The 20,537-nt window shown below is 37.6% G+C and overlaps 1 protein-coding gene across 10 annotated transcripts in view; it reads right to left on the bottom strand.

Moving 5' to 3' along the window:
• The window catches only part of PRPF40A (pre-mRNA processing factor 40 homolog A), a 58,580-nt gene that overhangs the window by 21,706 nt on the left and 16,337 nt on the right, over positions 1-20,537 (bottom strand). For all 10 annotated transcript variants that reach the window (XM_010802061.3, XM_003585746.6, XM_010802064.3 and 7 more), the window contains exons 5-6: positions 19,285-19,301; positions 1,251-1,361 (exon numbers count right to left, since the gene is read on the bottom strand). In XM_010802061.3, coding sequence (XP_010800363.2) covers positions 1,251-1,361; positions 19,285-19,301 — 128 coding nt within the window. The remainder of the gene's footprint in view (positions 1-1,250; positions 1,362-19,284; positions 19,302-20,537) is intronic.

Below are 20,537 nucleotides of genomic sequence, written 5' to 3'. Positions count from 1 at the left end.
AATTTTATCATCTGCCAAATTCCCTTCCCAAATATTGCTATACTATCATTACTGTGGTGGCCTGAAAAACACTTTTTACCTCTTCAAATTCTTAATTAAGAACGGGGGGGGGGGGGCGGGGGGTGTGGATAAGAAAAGATGCCAACTAGGAAAAACTTTCAAATATAGCTTTGAAATGCCAGATCAACTCTCACTTAGAACACCAGAGTTCCTAATTAAACCAAATGGAACACTGCTTACCCAGTTTATTCCTTCAATCTTACTTTCATATTTGTATAGTTTACAACATAAAATGAAATAATACATACTCAGGTGGGGGTTGTATTTTTCAAAGACATAATTTCCCATTCTAAAAGATGGAAGTATGTTAATTTAACTTCATCTCCATGACACTAGCTTCATTGGAAAAACATAAGCACCCAGAAGAAGACATCTGAAATCACTCAGGTTTGATATAAAGAGGAAGATAAAGACCAAGTGGAGAGACAGTACTTTTTTCCTTCCAATTTAGTCTTTAAGTCACTTTTCTTTTAATTGATAGCCACCTGACAAAAGTTCCTGAGCAGGGGTAAAAATCAGTTAAAAAAAAAAAACAAAAAACCAAAACCAAAAAACTTGGTTTGCTCACAGAAAGGAATGAATTTTGTCTTTTTTCTTACTGGTGTGACTGTACAAACCCTTTTCTCCTCTGAATGCCTTTGCAGCATTCTTTTCTGATATAAGTGGTACTATTCCTCACGTATGGATGTGAGAGTTGGACTGTGAAGAAAGCTAAGCGCCAAAGAATTGATGCTTTTGAATTGTGGTATTGGAGAAGACTCTTGAGAGTCCCTAGGACTGCAAGGAGATCCAACCAGTTCATCCAAAAGGAGATCAGTCCTGGGTGTTCATTGGAAGGACTGATGCTGAAGCTGAAACTCCAATACTTGGCCACCTCATGTGAAGAGTTGACTCATTGGAAAAGACTCTGATGCTGGGAGGGATTGGGGGCAGGAGGAGAAGGGGACGACAGAGGATGAGATGCCTGGATGGCATCACTGACTCGATGGACGTGAGTCTGAGTGAACTCCGGGAGTTGGTGATGGACAGGGAGGCCTGGCATGCTGCGATTCATGGGGTCGCAAAGAGTTGGACACAACTGAGTGACTGAACTGAACTGAACTGATTCTTTGGAAAGCCAAATACATACCAAAACCCTTAAAATAAAAAAAAGAAAAGAAAACTGTTTAATCTCTCTAACAAACTTTTACCTCAGCAGGAGTTTTAAGATCATCTGGTTTCTCCCAAGTAGACTGTTTTGTTTCAGTATTGTAGTAGTAGGTCCTTCCATCAGGTGATTTATGTTCAGTCCACATTGATTTCTAACGAAAAATATTAATACAAAGATTCAAATTATGTAACAGTGACAATGACAGTAAACATGAATGTTATTAGTTTCAAAGTAATATATGAAGAAATTAAAAGTATAAAATGGGCATACTTTTGAATAACCGATCAACATAAGTAGGGAGGTAACTGAAAATAGAATATTTTATAAGTACTTCAAAAGCAGCATGGATGAGTTCAGGTTTTAGGATCTCTATTCTACAGTCTCAAAATTATAAGGCTACAACTGCTTATATAACTACTACACATAAGACAATCTTTCAGTAACACAATTCTACACCTTGTGGATAAAAGAGAATATGTGAATGAGATGCTAATGCAGTACAAGAGGATTGACCGTGAGCTCAACAACTCTAACATAAAGAATATTTACATAAAGTTGAACAAAGTTCTAAACTGACATGCAATAAAGATGCAGGAGTCCAAACTGGAAAGGATGCCTCTGGATGACAATCAGAATTTAATTATCGACAAGGTGAAATTCAACAGGGATAAAATGTGAATTCAAATGCCTCAACACAAGACGAGAACATTTTACAGAAACTACTTTGATACAGAATACATATTCACTAGTGGTAAGAACCTACTAAAAGGTGTTAGTAAGACTTCAAGTATCAATAGATGTGATACTTCATGGTTACAAGCTCTGTAAGGTCACCATATAAACACACGCAGGCTAACATAAAATAATGATAAAAGGGGTTGCAAAGAACTTTTGAGATGATAGATGTCTATATTCTTGGTGATAATTCCATGGATGTGTATTTATTCCCCAAATCATCCAGTCATACACATTTAGTATGTACATTTTTTATATGTCAATAATAATAGTGTTTTTTAAAAAGTAATTTTACAAAGAATCATGAATGAATGAATGAATTACTGGATGAGCTCAAAGGTACTAAGCCCAATTCTGGGCATCAGATTTTTCAGATGGTAACAGACTAAAGTGTGCTTTAAAAAGGGTTATAAAAATGATCTATACTAAATGTCTTCAATCCTCTAAGAAAGAAAAGGTAAAATCACTGTCAAACTATCACAATTTTTACCACTCAGATTTATGTTAAACTTTTTGAAAGGATTTATTCTTATTTAGGGGCTTTCCATGTGGTGCAAGCAAGTGGTAAAGAACCTGCCTGCCAATGCAGGTTGTTAGATGTAAGAGACGCAGGTTCCGCTGGGTCCGGAAGATCCCTCGGAGGAGGGCATGGCAACCCACTCCAGTATTTTTGCCAGGAGAATCTCATGGACAAAGGAGCCGGCAGGCTACAGTCCACAGGGCTGCACAGAATCAGACACAACTGAAGCGACCTGGCACGCATACACACATTCTTAATTAAGACTTGGTTTCATCCCCTATAACTTTTGTGAATACATAAAAAGGAAAATAGGCAAATAAAATAGTCTATTTCTCAAAATTTACACTGAGGATGCTTACTGTAACTAAGTTGCTAACGTCTATTATATTTCTCCATAATGTAATTCCCTGCTGAATACTAAGAATCTTCCTAGCAATGCAGCATTACTTAAAAAACAAAACAAAATAAGCCATAAAATATCTGAAAACCATTGGTACTGGTTCTTAACTTTCTTCTTAACGATTAAAACTGCCCCCTATCTTCCCTTCCTTATCAACTTTATTGAGTAATGGAGTAGATCTGCCTTTGATTTCTGCTTTGGGAACGTGGCTAAACACATGATTTCATTGCTTTTCCTATTCTCTCACCATAACCACTTTATTCCTAGCTGATAAAAGAGTGTTGTGTCATTATTTTCATGTCATGATTTTCTTACAAACCACTGACAACCTTCTGATGTTGGTATTTTTGCTGTTCAATCATGCACAACTAGGCTGGAGAACAGAGAGCACAGGACAACATGAATGGTAGAATGCATTCCAGTTTCAAATGTGTTAAATGTTACAATACACTAACTAAAAACTAAATCAGGGTTTCCCTGGTGGCTCAGCCTGCCAATGCAGGAGACAAGGGTTCCATCCGTGATCCGGAAAGATCCCAAATGCCACAGAGCAACTAAGCCCATGCACACAACTATTGAGCCTGTGCTCTAGAGCCCAGGAACCGCAACTACTGAAGCCAGTGTACCTTAGAGCCCATGCTCTACAACGAGAGGCCACCACAATGAAAAGCTTGCACACCCCAACAAGACAGTAGCAGCCCATGCTTGGTGAAACTACAGGAAAGTCTGTGAAACAACAAAGACCCAACATATCCAAAATATATAAATAAATAGTTAAGAAACATTTGCAAAATGTGGGAATGGAAAATAAGAAAAGACAACCTAAAGGGACTTCTCCGGTGGTGCAATGGATAAGAATCCGCCTGCCAGCGCGGGGGACATGGGTTTCATCTCTAGTCTGGGAAGATTCCAATGCCATGGAGCAACTAAACTACTGAGCCCGAGAGCCCAACTACCAAGCCCACGTACTGCAATTACTGAAGCCCAATCTCTCTAGGGAGCCTAAGCCTCAACTACTGAGCCTGCGTGTCACTACTGAAGCCTGTGCACCTAGAGCCTATGCTCCACAACAAAAGCAGCAGCCAGCACAATGAGCAGTCCGTGCACCACAATCAAGAGCTCGCCCCAACTAGAGAAAGCCCAAACAGAGCAACTAAGAACCAAATGATTATAAATACATAAATACACACACACCGAAAAAAGACAACTTGAGTATATAAATCAATGTAATTTTAACAAAACTAGGTGAGGTAAGATGATTATTTTCTGTAATTCCTGAAAAGGGAACTAGAGTTATGTGAAGGAATTAGAGATAGCCATTAGAATTCAAAGAAATTACCTGACCAAATTTTTTGGGCTGTTTAATAACAAAATAACTAGCCCTTCTGAGACTTGTTAATAATTCCATTCCATAAACAGTCAGAACCTTACAGGATGGATTTCTGAATGATGTAGCAGGATAGTTAGGTTACTGCAAAAGTGAAAGTGTGAAAGCATTAGTTGCTCAGTCGTGTCTGAGACTTTTAGACCCCATACCAAGTTCCTCTGTCCATGGGATTCTCCAGGCAAAAATACTGGAGTGGGTTACCATTCCCTTCTCCAGAGGATCTTTCTGACCCAGGGATTGAACTCAGGTCTCCCACACTATTGGCAGATTCATTACCATCTAAGCCACCAGGGAAGCCCCTAGATAACTGCAAGTGTATTTAAATTCCTTAACTTGTTTCAGCACCTTCGCAGAATATGACAACTACAATTTCTCTGGAGCCAACATTAAATAATTGCTGAAAATGAAATCAAAAAGTGATACAGTAAGAGATATATATGGAAGCTTCTTCAACTGTATGGGTAATGCTTACTTCATAAATTAAATGGTGTTAACATAGATAAACAAACATATGAAATAACAGAATGAAAAAGGAAAGGACTATGTGCTCTTCATCAAAAATGGGAAGAGAAGATACAAAACAGTAAGCAATTTAGCATTCACTACCTATTACTTTCTTTGAATTTTAAAAGCAGGTAAGACCATTATCTTCATTTTACAAATTAAAAGAGCAAAGCTTACAAGGGTTGACAACTTGCTCACAGTGATTCAGGAAATAACACTGTTTCAAGCCTGCATTAAGGGACAGTCTAATAGACAAATTCATGACCAACTATTTAATATTAAGCCCTGTACTAACTGCTTTGCATCAGTTATCAGTTAACTCTTTTAATAATCCTTTTTAATAACCCTTTTAAAAACCCTATGAGGTAGGTACCATTTACCAGCTTCACTTTATGGAAGAGAAAAGGGAGCATAAGAAAGTAAAGTAACATGCCCAAGGTAATATAGCTAGCTTGAGTTCCTAACACTGTCCCAGCCCAAAACTAAGGATCAAGGGTCCAGCTCTTTGTATCAATAGAAATTGAATCATTCCAGACAGGAATATAAATTCTGTATAAATGTCTTAAGCAATATACCAAATTCACTTATAAAAGTCAATTTTGGAGTGAGAAAAGTCATTTATCTGATAAATTTTTCACTCTTTTACCTTAAAAATATCTAATCTGCAACTTACAGTAAAATTATGTTTCTGGTCAAAACTCGTAATATTTTAAAAGCTTAAAAACAAATATATCTGAATGTTGAGTGGCATAAAAAACATTATCAACAACTAACAACTACAAAGTTATTTTCATAGGCTAAAATATGACCTAGGCAAGTAGTTACTAAGTATTGACAGTCATGTTAATATAGGCTATTTATAAAACATTTGCCTACAAAATTACTGTTTTTTAAAAAACATGAGTTCCCCAAAGCAATAAGTATAAGTTACCTATCAAAGACTTAAGATAATAACCACCCAAGGACAGTTCAATTACAGTCCCCCATTCATACTATAAACTCAGATCTGCTTTTAATATAATGAAAAATATGCAGTGCTAACTAAAAACAGTAAGACACTGTAACAAATGATGTAGTGGCACAATATATACCGAAAATATCTGAGAGGAAAAAAAACAAAAACAAAATCCTGGGTATAAGGGGGGAAAATGCACATACATAATTATCAAGAGACCTTACATACTTTTCAGAGTCAAAAAAGCTAGTCAACAACTGGGTTGTGAATAAACTCAGCACATTCAAACTCAAAATGTGAACATTTATACAATGTATAAGCTCAACTGAATGAAAAAAAAAAAGCTAAATCAGTTTTTAAAAATGACTAAATAAAACACCAAGAAATGTAGAAAAGCTGCTCACTACTCTAAATAAGGAAAACAAACCACAGAGAACAGATTCACAACCAATTTCAAAATCTAGAGGAAAAGATTTCCTCCCAAACTATTTACCAAAATTCACCCAAAAGAAAAACATCACACTTGAATAATTCAGCTACCATAGATGCAACTGAAAGAAACTTAAACCAGCTGACTTTACAGCAGAACGCTATGGAACCTTTCAAGAATAGAGTATTACAATATTATTTCAGATCACAGAAAGAGATGAAAAGCTCTCTAATATCATATAAGAAACAAATCGCCAGTCCAGGTTTGATGCAGGATACAGGAAGCTTGGGGCTGGTGCACTGGGATGACCCAGAGGGATGGTATGGGGAGGGAGGTGGGAGGAGGGGTTCAGGATGGGGAACACATGCACACCCGTGGCAGATCCACATTGATGTATGGCAAAACCAATACAATATTGTAAAGTAAAAAAAAATAATAATAATAATAAAGAAATAAAGCTCGAAAATTGAAAATCTAAAAAAAAAAAAAAAAAGAAAAGCTCTCTGTAAGAGTAACAAAGCACAACAGAAAAGTATCAAAAAAGAAAAAGCAGGCAATGATGCTTATAAATGTTAAGAATTAAAATATTAGCCAAGAGGATTCTACAATGTATACACTTTGAAAAAGTAGAATTTATTATATAAAAGTGCTAGGGTAATTCAATATTAGGCAATGTGTAAAAGTATTTCTATTAACAAATTGAAAAAAAAAAAAAAATCCACCATCAGAGGATCACACCAATAGACTTGTAACAACCTGGTGGCTCAGACAATAAAGAATCTGCAATGCAGGAGACCCAGGTTCCATCTCTGGGTTGGGAAGATCCCTTGAAGAAGGGAAATGGCAACCCACTCCAGTAATCTTGCCTGGAGAATTCCATGGACAGAGGAGTCCGGTGTGCTACAGTTCATGGGGTCAAAGAATTGGACAACTGAGCTACTTTGACTTTCACTTTTCACAACCAAACTACATCCTGAAAATCATGGTGATTTACAAGTCTTTCAAAAATAAACAGAAACAAAAAATTCTCAAATAATACAATAATAAAAAGAAAAATATTTAATTATCCAGTGACTGTGATAATATAGCTGGCTGTGAGATACATCATACCTGCACATGCATTTATTTTGCACCTGAGGCTTAAAATACAGAGCAACAATAGAAAAATATGGGCGAACAAGATGAAAAAAGATTTTAGTATCCCTATCTCCTTAGGGAGATTAAGCAGATTAGATATGCCAAGATACAGAATAACAAAATAACTTTAAACTGTCAACACAAAAAAATACTCCTAAAATTGGTCTTGACACAGAACATAAGTGAGGCTTTAATAAACTGCAAAGAATTAACATCTTATACACTGTGCTTAAGGCAAAAAGGTATGCGTTATAAAAAATAAATGACAGATGGACTTAACTAAAATTAAAAATTTCTGCTTTCACAAAGACAGTTCAAAGAACGAGAAAAGCCGCAAATCATTTGCAAAAGACACATCCATTTCAGTACTGTTAACCAGTGTAATTTACCAAATTATATTAAAAAAAACAAAAAAAAACAACCTCTAAACTTAACAATAAACAAGTAAAAATATCTGGACATCTCAACAAAAAAAGAAATATAGATGCAACTAAGCATATGAAAACATGCTCAACATCATACATTATTATAGACCTGGAAATTAAAATGCATCACACACGTATTAAAATTTTTTAAAAAAGTAAAAAACAACAAAAAAAGCCCCTAAAAACACCAATAATATAAAATGTTGTGGGGCAACAGGAACATTCATTCACTGTTAATGAGACGTCAAAATGGTACAGTCACATTGGAAGACAGTTCAGCAACTTCTTATAAAAATAAATACAGTTCTGGGACTTTCCTGGTGGTCCAGTGGCTAAGAATCCACCTTGCAGTGATGCAGGGATGGTGGGCTTGATTCCTAGTCTGGAAACTAAGATCCCACGTGCTGTGGAGGAACTAAGGCCTCAAACTGCAACTACTGAAGCCCATGCATTCTAGAGCATTCATGACACAGCTACTGAGCCTGAGTGCTGCAGTTACTGAAACCCCATGCACTCTGGAGCTCACATACCACAAGTACTAAGCCCACGCACCACAACTAGAGTTCATGTGCTGCAACAAAAGATCCTGCATGCCACAATAAGACCTGATGCAGTTGAATAAATCTTTTCTTTTTTCAAACAGTAAATATACTCTTACTATATGAGAAAAGGCCAACAGAGGATGAGATGGTTGGATAGCATTACTGACTGAATGGACATGAGACTGAGCAAACTCCAGGAGATAGTGAAGGACAGGGAAGCCTGGCATGCTGCAGTCCACAGGATCACAAACAGTTGGGACACAACAGAGACTGAACAACATACGATGAAGCAATCACGCTCTGTGATATTTACCCGAATGAGGTGAAAACTTTTCCATGTAATTATCTGTACATAATATTTGTAGCAGCTTTATTCATAATTGCTAAAACCTGGAAGCAACCAAGATGTCTTTTAATAGATGAACGGACAAACAAACTGTGGCATACAACAGTTGTGGAGGTGGGAAGAGAGATGAAGAGGAATAGCACAGAGGATTTTTAGGACAGTGAAACTATTCTGTATGACACTGCTGTGTGGAATACATGTCACTAAACATTTGTCAAAACTCACAGAATGCATAACACCAAGAGTGACCCTAATACAAACCGGACTTTGAGTGATAACGACGCGTCACTGTATGTTCACCAACTGCAGTAATGTACCACTCTGGTAAGAGATGCTGATGGTAGTAGAGAAGGTTGTATGTATGTGAGATTCTCTACTTTGCACTCAATTTAAGATTTCTCCAAAAAATCAACAGGCAATTTGAACAACAACAAATCCTACATCTAGAAGCTGAAAAAAAAACACTACCTAGTAAATAGAGAAATCAAATGAAGAAAACAGAAAACAAGATATTGAGAGCTGAATAACAACAAAACCCTTTTACATTAAAACTTAACAGAAATCGAATACTTACTTATTGCCCCTACTCAAAAAAAAAAGGACAATGATGGCTATTATGATCTCTAATTGCATGCTAAATAATTATTAAACCTCTGTAACATTAACATCTGGAAGAACCCAATAACTGCTAAGAAAATTGGAATGGTAACACCAAACCATTACCTTTAAAAAGTACTAGATCCAAAATCAACCTTAAAAGCTTTTGTACAGCAAAGGAAACCATCCACAAATTGAAAAAACAACCTACCAAATAGAAAATATTTGCAAATGATACAACTGCTAAGAGGTTAATATCCAAAATATAAATAGCTAATACAACTCAACACCAAAAAACTCCCCTAACAACCCAATTAAAAAATGGGCACAAGACCTAAACAGCCATTTTCCGAAGGAGGAAAAGCAGTAGGCCAACAGATACATGAAGAGAGATGCTTGACATCAAGTGACCATTAAGGAAGTGCAAATTAAAATTACAGTGAGATATCACCTCACACCCGTCAGAATGGCTATCATTGAAAAGAATGCAAATAACGTATGTTGGCAAGGATGTACAGAAAACAGAACCCTCATAAATGCTGGAGGGAATGTAAACTGGTACAACCACTGTGGAAACCAGTATGGAGATTTCTCAAACAACTAAAAACAGAATTACCATATGACCCAGCAAGTCCACTCCTGGGAAAATAAAAACATTAAATTTGAAAAAATACATGCACTCAAATGTTCACAGTAGAATTATTTACAGTTGTCAGGGCAAGGAAGGAAACTAAGGGGTCTATCAACAGATGAATGGATAAAGAAAAGGTGATGAAGGTGCACTGTGATAAACACACAGTGCACGCACACACACACACACACACACACAGACCTGTGCGTGCACAAACAATGGAATACTATTCAGAAAACCACTAGATCATTTAGGTAGGACCTAAATCAAATCCCTTATGATTATACAGTGGAAGTGACAAACAGATTCAAGGGATTAGATCTGATGGAGTGCCTGAACAACTATGGACTGAGGTTCGTGACACTGTACAAGAGACAGGGATCAAGACCATCGCCAAGAAAAAGAAATGCAAAAAGGCAAAATGGCTGTCTGAGGCGGCCTTACAAACAGCTGAGAAAAGAAGAGAAGGTAAAGGAAAAGGAGAAAAAGAAAGATATACCCATCTGAATGCAGAGTTCCAAAGACTAGCACGGACAGATAAGAAAGCCTTCCTCAGTGATCACTGCAAAGAAACAGAGGAAAACAACAGAATGGGAGAGACTAGAGAGCTCTTCAACAAAATTAGATATACCAAGGGAACATTTCATGCAAGGATGGATACAATAAAGGACAGAAACGGTATGGAGCTGACAGAAGCAGAAGATATTAAAAAAGGTGGCAAGAATACACAGAACTATACAAAAAAGATCTTCACGACCCAGATAGTCACGATGGTGTGATCACTCACCTAGAGCCAGACATCCTGGAATGTGAAGTCAAGTGGGCCTTAAGAAGCATCACTATGAACAAAGCTAGTGGAGGTGATGGAATTCCAGTTGAGCTATTTCAAATCCTAAAAGACGATGCTGTGAAAAGTGCTGCACTCAATATGCCAGCAAATTTTGAAAACACAGTAGTGGCCACAGGACTGGAAAAGGTCAGTGTTCTTTTCAATCCCAAAGTAAAGCAATGCCAAACTACTGCACAATTGCACTTATCTCATACGCTAGCCAAGTAACGCTCAAAATTCTCCAAGCCAGGCTTCAACAGTACGTGAACCGTTAACTTTCAGATGTTCAAGCTGGATTTAGAAAAGGCAAAGGAACCACAGATCAAATTGCCAACATCTGCTAGATCATCGAAAAAGCAAGAGAACTCCAGAAAAAACATCTGCTGCTGCTGCTAAGTCGCTTCAGTCGTGTCCGACTCTGTGATTCCAGACGCCAGGCCATCAGGCTCCCCGGTCCCTGGGATTCTCCAGGCAAGAACACTGGAGTGGGTTGCCATTTCCTTCTCCAATGCATGAAACTGAAAAGTGAAAGTGGAGTCGCTCAGTCATGTCCGACTCTTAGCGACCCCATGGACTGTAGCCCATCAGGCTTCTCCATCCATGGGATTTTCCAGGCAAGAGTACTGGAGTAGGGTGCCACTGCCTTCTCTGAGAAAAACATCTACTTCTGCTTTATTGATTACACGAAAGCCTTTGACTCTGGAAAATTCTTCAAGAAATAGGAATACCAGAGCACCTTACCTGCCTCCTGAGAAACCTGTATGCAGGTCAAGAAGCAACATTTATAACAAGACATGGAACAACAGACTGGTTCCAAATTGGGAAAGGAGCATGTCAAGGCTGTATACTGTCACTTGCTTACTTAGCTTATATGCAGGGTACATCATGCGAAATGCTGGGCTGGATGAAGCACAACCTGGAATCAAGATTGCCAGGAGAAATATCAATACCCTCAGAAATGCAGATGATACCACTCTTATGGCAGAAAGCCAAGAAGAACTGAAGAGCCTCTTGATGAAGGTCAAAGAAGAGAGTGAAAAACTGGCTTAAAACTCAACATTCAAAAAACTTAAGATCATGGCATCCAGTCCCATCATTTCAATGGCAAATAGACGGAGAAACACTGGAAACAATAAAAGACTTATCTTTTGGGGCTCCAAAATTACTATAGATGGTGACTGCAGCCATGAAATTAAAAGACGCTTACTCCTTGGAAGAAAAGCTATGACAAACCTAGACAGCATATTAAAAAGAAGAGACATTACTTTGCCAACACAGGTCCGTCTAGTCAAAGCTATGTACGGTTTTTCCAGTAATCATGTATAGATGTGAGAGTTGGACTATAAAGAAAGCTGAGCGCTGAAGAATTGATGCTTTTGAACTGTGGTGTTGGAGAAGACTCTTGAGAGTCCCTTGAACTGCAAGGAGATCCAACCAGTCCATCCTAAAGGGAATCAGTCCTGAATATTCACTGGAAGGACTTGTGCTGAAGCTGAAACTCCAATACTTTGGCCACCTGATGTGAAGAGGTGACTCATTTGAAAAGACCCTGATGCTGGGAAAGATTGAAGGCGGGAGACGAAAGGGATGACAGAGGATGAGTTGGCTGGATGGCATCACCGACTCAGTGGACATGAGTTTGAGCAAGCTCTGGAAGCTGGAGACTTCCAGGACAGGGAAGTCTGGTGTGCTGCAGTCCATGGGATCGCAAAGAGTCAGACACGACTGAGTGACTGAACTGAACTGAAAGTAATTTTGAACTAGTTCTTCATGTTTTGGAATAGAAAGTGTGATTACATCAAACTAAAAAAGCTTCTGCACAGTAAAGAAAATAGCAAAAAATAATCTTTGGAGTGGAAGAAAATGTTTGTAAACCATATAACTGATACAGGGTTGATAGCCACAATACATAAGAAACTCTTACAAATAAATAGCAAGAAATCGCAAATAATCCAATTAAAGAATGGGTGAAAAAGGCATACAAATGGCCATAAGGTACATTAGATACTCAACATCGCTAATCAGAGAAACACAAGTCAAAACTATAATGAGATATCACATCACACCTGTCAGGATAGCTGTTATCAAAAACCAAGAAATAACAAATGCTGGCAAGGGTGTGCAGGAATTGGATCCCCAGTATACTGCTGGTGGAAAGTAAGCTGTATAGCCACAATGGAAAACAGTATGGAAGTTTCTTATAAAATTGCACTTAAGCATATATAGTAGCTAAGAAATGGAAATAATCTAATTGTCCATGGATAAATTAATGGATAAAGAAAATATATATAAAATACACATACACACAAAACAATTTAGCCATAAAAATGAAATGAAATCTTCACACCTGCAACAAAATGGACAGACCTTGAAGGCTATGTGGAATAAGCCAGAGAGAGAAAGACAAGATTAATATAATCTCACTTACAAGTAGATTGTAAGAAAACAAAAAACCCAAGTTTACAGAAACAGAGAACAGATTGATGGCTGCCGTAGAGGAGGGTGGCTTGGCGGGTGAGAGAAATGGGTGAAGAGGGTCAAAATGCACAAACTTTTAGCTGTAAAACAAGGAAATCATGGGGGACAAAACGTACAGCATGGTGAGTATAGTTAGTAATACTGTTTCATGTCTTTGAAAGTTGCTTAGAGTAAGTCTTAAAATTCTACCTCACAAGAAAAAAAACAATGCTCATATTTTAACTAGATTTATTTATAGTAATCATTTAAAATGTATACAAGTACCATACTGAACCACTGCATTTACATCGGAAACTAATGTTTCATGTCAATTATACTTAATGAAAACACAAAAAAATTTCATAAGCTTTCCCCAATATTTACATGTCTTAGGACATCTATCCTAGTGAGCACCTACTAGGGAGGGTAAACTGGAGTAAAGATGAAGTGAAAGTGAAAGTCACTCATTCATGTCCGATTCTTTGCAACTCCATGGACTGTGCAGTCAATGGAATTCTCCAGGTCAGAATACTGGAATGGATAGCCATTCCCTTCTCCAGGGGATCGTCCCAAACCAGGGATCGAACCCAGGTCTCACACTGCAGGCAAATTCTTTACCAGCTGAGCCATCAGGGAAGCCCAAAGATGAAGAACAAAGGGAAAAAATATGAGGGAGCCTGCAAGGATCAACAATAATGACCACAGTCTGAAAAAACTACAAGTAACTAAAATTTGTGTACCAGAAATCTAAGAATAAAAAAACAACAAGTTTTAAAATAAATACATTCTGTTTTTGGATAGGAAAACTTAAAATGAAAAACATTAAATGTTAGTTCTCTTAAAATGCAAGAATTAAATTTAATTCCAGATGAAACACAGTTTTGCCTTTTAAGCATCTCTCTGTTTACGTATTTACAGATTATTTTTGGAGGGAACAGGGAAATGTACATGCTAATATCTGAAAACAGCAAAGGAAATAATGAAAAGAGAAACCATGAACAACCTGTCTTATTAAATATGAAATCTACTCTAAGTTTCCCTGGTGGCTCAGTGGTACACCATCCATCTGCCAACATAGGAGACTCAGGTTCAATCCTAAGAGTCCCTGGAGATGGAAAGGGCAACCCAATTCAGTATTTTTTTTTTTTTTTTAACTTACTTGTAATTGAAGGATGATTGCTTTACAGGATTGTGTTGGTGCCTGTCAACACTCCAGTATTCTTGCCTCGGAAAACCCATAGACAGAGGAGCCTAACAGACTACAGTCCAGGGGTCATCAGTCAGACATGAGTTGGGTGACTAAACAACAATAATCAGGAAAAGGTATAATAATGAATTAGAAACAGAGTGAAAAAGAAAACCCAGAAATAGATGTCAGAATATGTGAGAGTTTAATATATGACAAAGAAAGCTATTTCAATCAAGTGAGAAAAATAAAGGTTTGACACACAATTCAAACAACCAAAATATTAGTCATGGCGGTTTCCTCATGGAAAAAGAAACTTAAGGTAATTTACTTTCTTCTTTTTAACTTATATCTGCTTCATTTTCCTCCCAGTGAGCCCGTATTATTTAAATCAGCAGGAAAAACAAGACGCTATCATCAGTCAAAACCAAAAAGACATAAAATGAAAAAATACCAAGTGGATATTTTATAACCATTCAACTTTTAAAGCTTTTAAAAAAGATATAAGATTAGTATATTTAAATACAGTTCACAATTAAACATCTTTCCCCCGAGATTTACCATACCTGCAATTAATTCACAGCCTTCTGAATTTTCTCAACTATATGAGAATGACAACTACCTCTCAGGACTACTGTTTTGATTAAATGAGATCACACACATAAACTTCATACAGTTTTAAGGGGAAAAAAAACACCAGAAAATGCTTGGAGGCTAAAAAATACAGCTATTATCAATAACCATAAAATAGCCATCTTTAAGTGAGGCCTCGGGCTTACATTATTTTTCTAAACACCATGAAAAATGTATGAGAAAAGAGCATTCAGAACATTAGCAAAAAGAACTAGAATATTACTATCTTAAAATTAAGTACTGAGGGAAAAAAAAATGCTGTACAGCAATGTCATTCTCTCTTTTCCTAAGGAAAATCAAGTAACTTTTGTCTTTCTGATTCTGTGTTAAGGAAGATACAAGCAAAGAAGTATTTTAAACAACTAAATATTAGGAAAAATCTACATCAAATTTACAGTAATCGACAAAAGTAGACAAGTTTTTGTTTACAAAGGAGTAATGTTCTAATGTAATGCTTAATTGAAAATTATCAATTACTGTTTACCTGTTTCCATTCTAATTGTAAGCCTAGCCATGGCGAAGGGAATTGGGTAACTCAATAAAGCTATGAGCCATACCCTGCAGGGTTATCCAACACTGATAAGTCATAGTGAAGAGTTCTAACAAAACGAGGAACAGCAAATCACTCCAGTATTCTTGTCAGGAGAACCCCACGAATAGTATGAAAAGGTAAAATGATATGATACTGGAAGATGAGCCCCCTATGTCAGAAGGTGTCCAATATGCTACTGGAGAAGAGAAATAAATAGCTCTAGAAAGAATGAAGCAGCTGTGCCAAAGTGAAAAACAACCCTCAGTTGTGGATGTGTCTGGTGGTGAAAGTAAAGTCTGATGCTGTAAAAAAAAATAATACAGCATAGGAAACAGGAATGCTAGGTCCATGAATCAAGGTAAATTGGAAGTGGTCAAATAGGAGATGGCCAAGAGTGAACACTGACATCTTACGAATCAGTGAACTAAAACTGATGTCAATGGCTGAATTTAATTCAGATGACCACTGTATCTACTACTGTGGGCAAGAATCCCATAGAAGAAATGAAGTAGCCCTCACAGTCAACAAAAGAATCAAAATGCAGTATTTGGGTATAATCTTAATAACAACAGAATCAACTCCATTCATCTCCAAGGCAAATCATTCAACATCACAGCATGTCTATGTGCCAACCACTAATACTGAAGAAGGTGAAGATGACTGGTTAAAGAACAGCTTCTAGAAATACTGTAAAAAAAAAGTCCTTTTCATCATAGGGGATTGGAATGAAAAAATAAAAAGTCAAGAGATACTCAGAATAACAGGCAAGTGTGGACTTGAAGTACAAAATGAAGCAGGGCAAAGGCTAACAAGAGTTTTGTCAAGAGAACACGCTAGTCATAGTAAATATTTCAACAACCCAGGAAATAACTCTATACACGAACATCACCAGATGGTTAATACCAAAACCAGAGTGATTATATTTTTGTAGTCCAAGATGGAGAAGTTCTACACAGTCAGCAAAAACAAGACCTAGAGCTGACTATGGCTCCAATCACGAGCTCCTTATTGTAAAATTCAGGCTTAAATGGAAGAAAGTAGGGAAAACCACTAGGCCATCAGATATGACCTAAATAAAATTCCTTATGATTTTACAGGGAAGTGACAAATAGTTAAACGCGTTAGATCTCACAGACAGAATGCCTAAAGAACTACGGACAGAGGTGTAACACTGTTTAGGAGGCAGTGATCAAAACCATACCCATGAAAAATAAACGCAAGAAGGCAAAGTGGTTATCTGAGGAGGCTTTACAAATAGCTGAGGAAAGAAGAGAAGTAAAAGGCAAGGAAGAATGGTAAAGGTATACCAAACTGAGCACAGAGTTCCAGAGAACAGCAGAAAGGGATAAGAAGACCTTCTTAGATGGGAACGATGAAGGACAGAAATGGTTAAGGACCTAGTTAAGGACCTAACAGAAGCAGAAGAGATTAAAAGGAGGCAACAACACACAATACAACTATATATATATATAAAGGTCTTACTGACCCAGACAGGTAACTATGATGATTTAAAAAATCTAGATGATCTAGGTGGTTACTCACCTAAAGCCGGATATCCTGGAGTGTGAAATCAAGTAGGCTTGAAGATGCATCACTACAACAAAGCTAGTGGAGGTGATAGAATTCCAACTGAGTTACTTAAAATCCAAACATTTACCGTGGCTCAGACAGTAAAGCGCCTGTCTACAATGTGGGAGACCCAGGTTTGATCCCTGAGTCAGGAAGATCCCCTGGAGAAGGAAATGGCAACCCACTCCAGTACTAATGCCTGGAAAATCCCATGGATGGAGGAGCCTGGTAGGCTACAGTCCATGGGGTCGCCAAGAGTTGGACACGACTGAGCGACTTCACTTCACTTCTTCACTTCAGCAGTGACCACAGTTCTGGAAAAGGTCAATTTTCATTCCAATCCCAAAGAAAGGCAATACCAAAGAATATTCAGACCAATGAACAACTGCACTCATTTCACACGCCTGCAAGGTAATGCTTAAACCCCTTCAAGCTAAGCATCAGCAGTACATGAACCGAGAAACTCCAGATGTACAAGCTGGGTTAAAAAAAGGCAGAGGAACCAGAGATCAAATTGCCAAGGTTCGCCGGTCATGGAGAAAGCAAAGAAATTTTAGAAAAATATCTACTTCTGCTTCATGTGCTGCTCGTGCTAAGCTGCTTCAGTTGTATCCAACTCTTTGTGATCCCATGGACCATCAGGCTCCTCTGTCTGTGAGATTCTCCTGGCAAGCATACTGGAGTGGGTTGCCATTTCCTTCTCCAACTTCTGCTTCATTGATTTAGACTGTGGGGACCACAACAAACTGTGGAAAATTCTTAAAAGCGATGAGAATAGAGACCACCTTACCTGTCTCCTGAGAACCTGTATGTAGGTCAAGAAGCAACAGTTAGACATGGAACAATGGACTGGTTCCAAATTGGGAATGAGTACAACAAGGCTGTATATTGTCTCCCTGCTTATTTACCTTATATGCAGAGTACATCATGTGAAATGCCAGACTGTATGAATCTCAAGCTAGAATCAAGAATGCTGGGAGTAATACCAACAACCTCAGATACGCAGATGATTGCACTCGTAATGGCAGAATGTGAAGAGGAACTAAAGAGCCTCTTGATGAAAGTGAAAGAGGAGAGCGAAAAAGCTGGCTTAAAACTCAACATTCAAAAAACTAAGATCATGGCATCTGGTTCCATCACTACATGGCCAACAGAAAGGGAAAAAGTGGAAACAGTGACAGATTTTACTTTCTTGGGCTTCAAAATCACTGCAGATGGTGACTGCAGCCATGAAATTAAGACGCTTGGTTCCTTGGAAGGAAAGCTATGACAAACCTAGACAGTGTATTAAAAAGCAGACATCACTTTGCCAACAAAGGTCGGTAAGAGTCAAAGCTATGGTGTTTCCAGTAGTCATGTACAGATGTTAGACTTGGATCATTAAGAAGGCTGAGCCTGAAGAATTGATGCTTTCAAATTGTGGTGCTGAAGAAGAGTCTTGAGAATCCCTTAGACTGCAAGGAGTTCTCGCTAGTCACTTCTAAAGGAAATCAATCCTTAATATTCATGGGAAGAAGTGATGCTGAAGCTTAAGCTCCAATACTCTGTCTACCTGATGCGAACAGCCGACTGACTGGAAAGGACCCTGATGTTAGGAAAGATTGAGGACAAAAGGAGAAGGGAACAGCAGAGGATGAGATGGTCAGATAGTGTCACTGATTCAGTGGACATGAATTTGAGTAAACTCTGAGAGATAGTGGAGGACAGCGAACCCTGACGAACTGCAGTCCATGGGGTTGCAACGAGCTGAACACAATTTAGTGACTAAACAACAATAATCTCTCATTAAGTCCCAGGAAAATTATTTTTTAAAATCAATCAAACAATTTTTCAAACTTTGCCAGAGAAAAGAAAGGAAAAGGGTTCAACTGAGTAGATGATCTCACAGAATAAGGATCAGTCTTTCCTGGTGGTCCAGTGGTTAAGAATCTGCCTGCCAGTGCAGGGGACATAGCTTTGACCCCTGGTCAGGGAAAATTCCACACACTTTGGGGCAACTAAGCTGGTGCATCTCAACTACTGAGTCAGTACTATTCCACCCATGCTTTGTAACAAGAGAAGCTACCACAACAAGAAGCCCATGGACCACAACTAGAGAGTAGTCCTCACACGCTGCAAGCAGAAAAAGTACTTGCACAACAAAGATGACTCAGCACAGCCAAGAGTAAATAATAAATAACATTTAAAATACAGAGAAATAAGAATCAATGTAACAGGTAAACAATTATAATGAAATAAATATATTCCAAAGGTACTTACTGCGCCAGAAGTTGTACCTAAAAAAAAAATTGGGGGAAGAGTATTACAATGTGATAAATCATGCTGTCCTTGAGTTAACAGTTTTAGAATATTTATTCATACTACTTTTTCTCCTCATACCATCACACTAAGTATCCTAAGACTGTTCCATATGACTTATGTGCTTGCTCTCTCTCCCACAAAAATAAAACATCTATAGTGCAAAGCACTTTCAGAATTAAGCTGGCACTTTGAACTTTCAATCTATGAATTCACTTGACAGCTGTTAGAGAAGCTAACAGCTTGCCTTTTGTTTCTCCTCTTCCTTTTATTATAGCTGTCCCATCTTGACTAATTTCTGTTTCTCTGCTATACTACTGATAGTAATGAATGTGTATAGTAATGAATATTTCAGACCTCTGATTCTATTCTTTAAAGTGCAAGCCACTCAGTTGTATCTGATTCTTTGCAACTCCATGGACTGTAGCCTGCCAGACTCCTCTGTCCATGGATTCTCCAGGCCAGAATACTGGATTGGGTAGCTGTTTCCTTCTCTAGGGTATCCTCCCAACCCAGGTATCTAACCCAGGTCTCCTGCATTGCAGGCAGATTCTTTACTGCCTGAGCCACCAGGGAAGCCCTCTATGCTTTAGGTTTATGACAATTTCAATTATCTAGGTTCCAAAACACATGCTGTATAATATAGTATCCTTCGGCTATCACATATCCCTATTTAAATTAAATTAAGTAAAATTTTAATGTTCAGTTCCTCCTGTGCACTAGCCACATTTCAATACTCAATAATTACATGTGGCTATATATGACACTACAGATTACAGAACAATTCCTTCCTTTCAGAAAGTTCTATTAGATGGTACTATCTTAAACTACTACCAAAGCCCTCTTAAGATATAAAAGGAAATCCACATTAGTTACAAAGTTCATACAAATAATCTTTAACTTTACAAACAAGTAGTTTAAAATTGTATATAAAAAACAAACAATGACTGTAAAAAGAAAACAAAACTAAGTACATAGATACTAACAGCAATCAAAAGGAGCTAGTATGAAAATAACAGTAAGAGAGCCAGAGCATTTAAAAACTAAAAAGAAAATGTTAAGTAATTTTTCAGGATTATTTAGGGTAATAGTAATCAGCTCGAGATACCTAAATAGACCTAGAATACTATTCTAAAGTATATCAGAATATAGTTATAGCTTAAATGATAAAATCCATGAAACATCTTAAAAACATCAACTATGGCCCATATAAA

Source organism: Bos taurus, chromosome 2, assembly GCF_002263795.3.
Source record: "Bos taurus isolate L1 Dominette 01449 registration number 42190680 breed Hereford chromosome 2, ARS-UCD2.0, whole genome shotgun sequence".
NCBI classification, from domain to species: domain Eukaryota; kingdom Metazoa; phylum Chordata; class Mammalia; order Artiodactyla; family Bovidae; genus Bos; species Bos taurus.
This window is presented reverse-complemented; position numbering and strand designations above follow the sequence as displayed.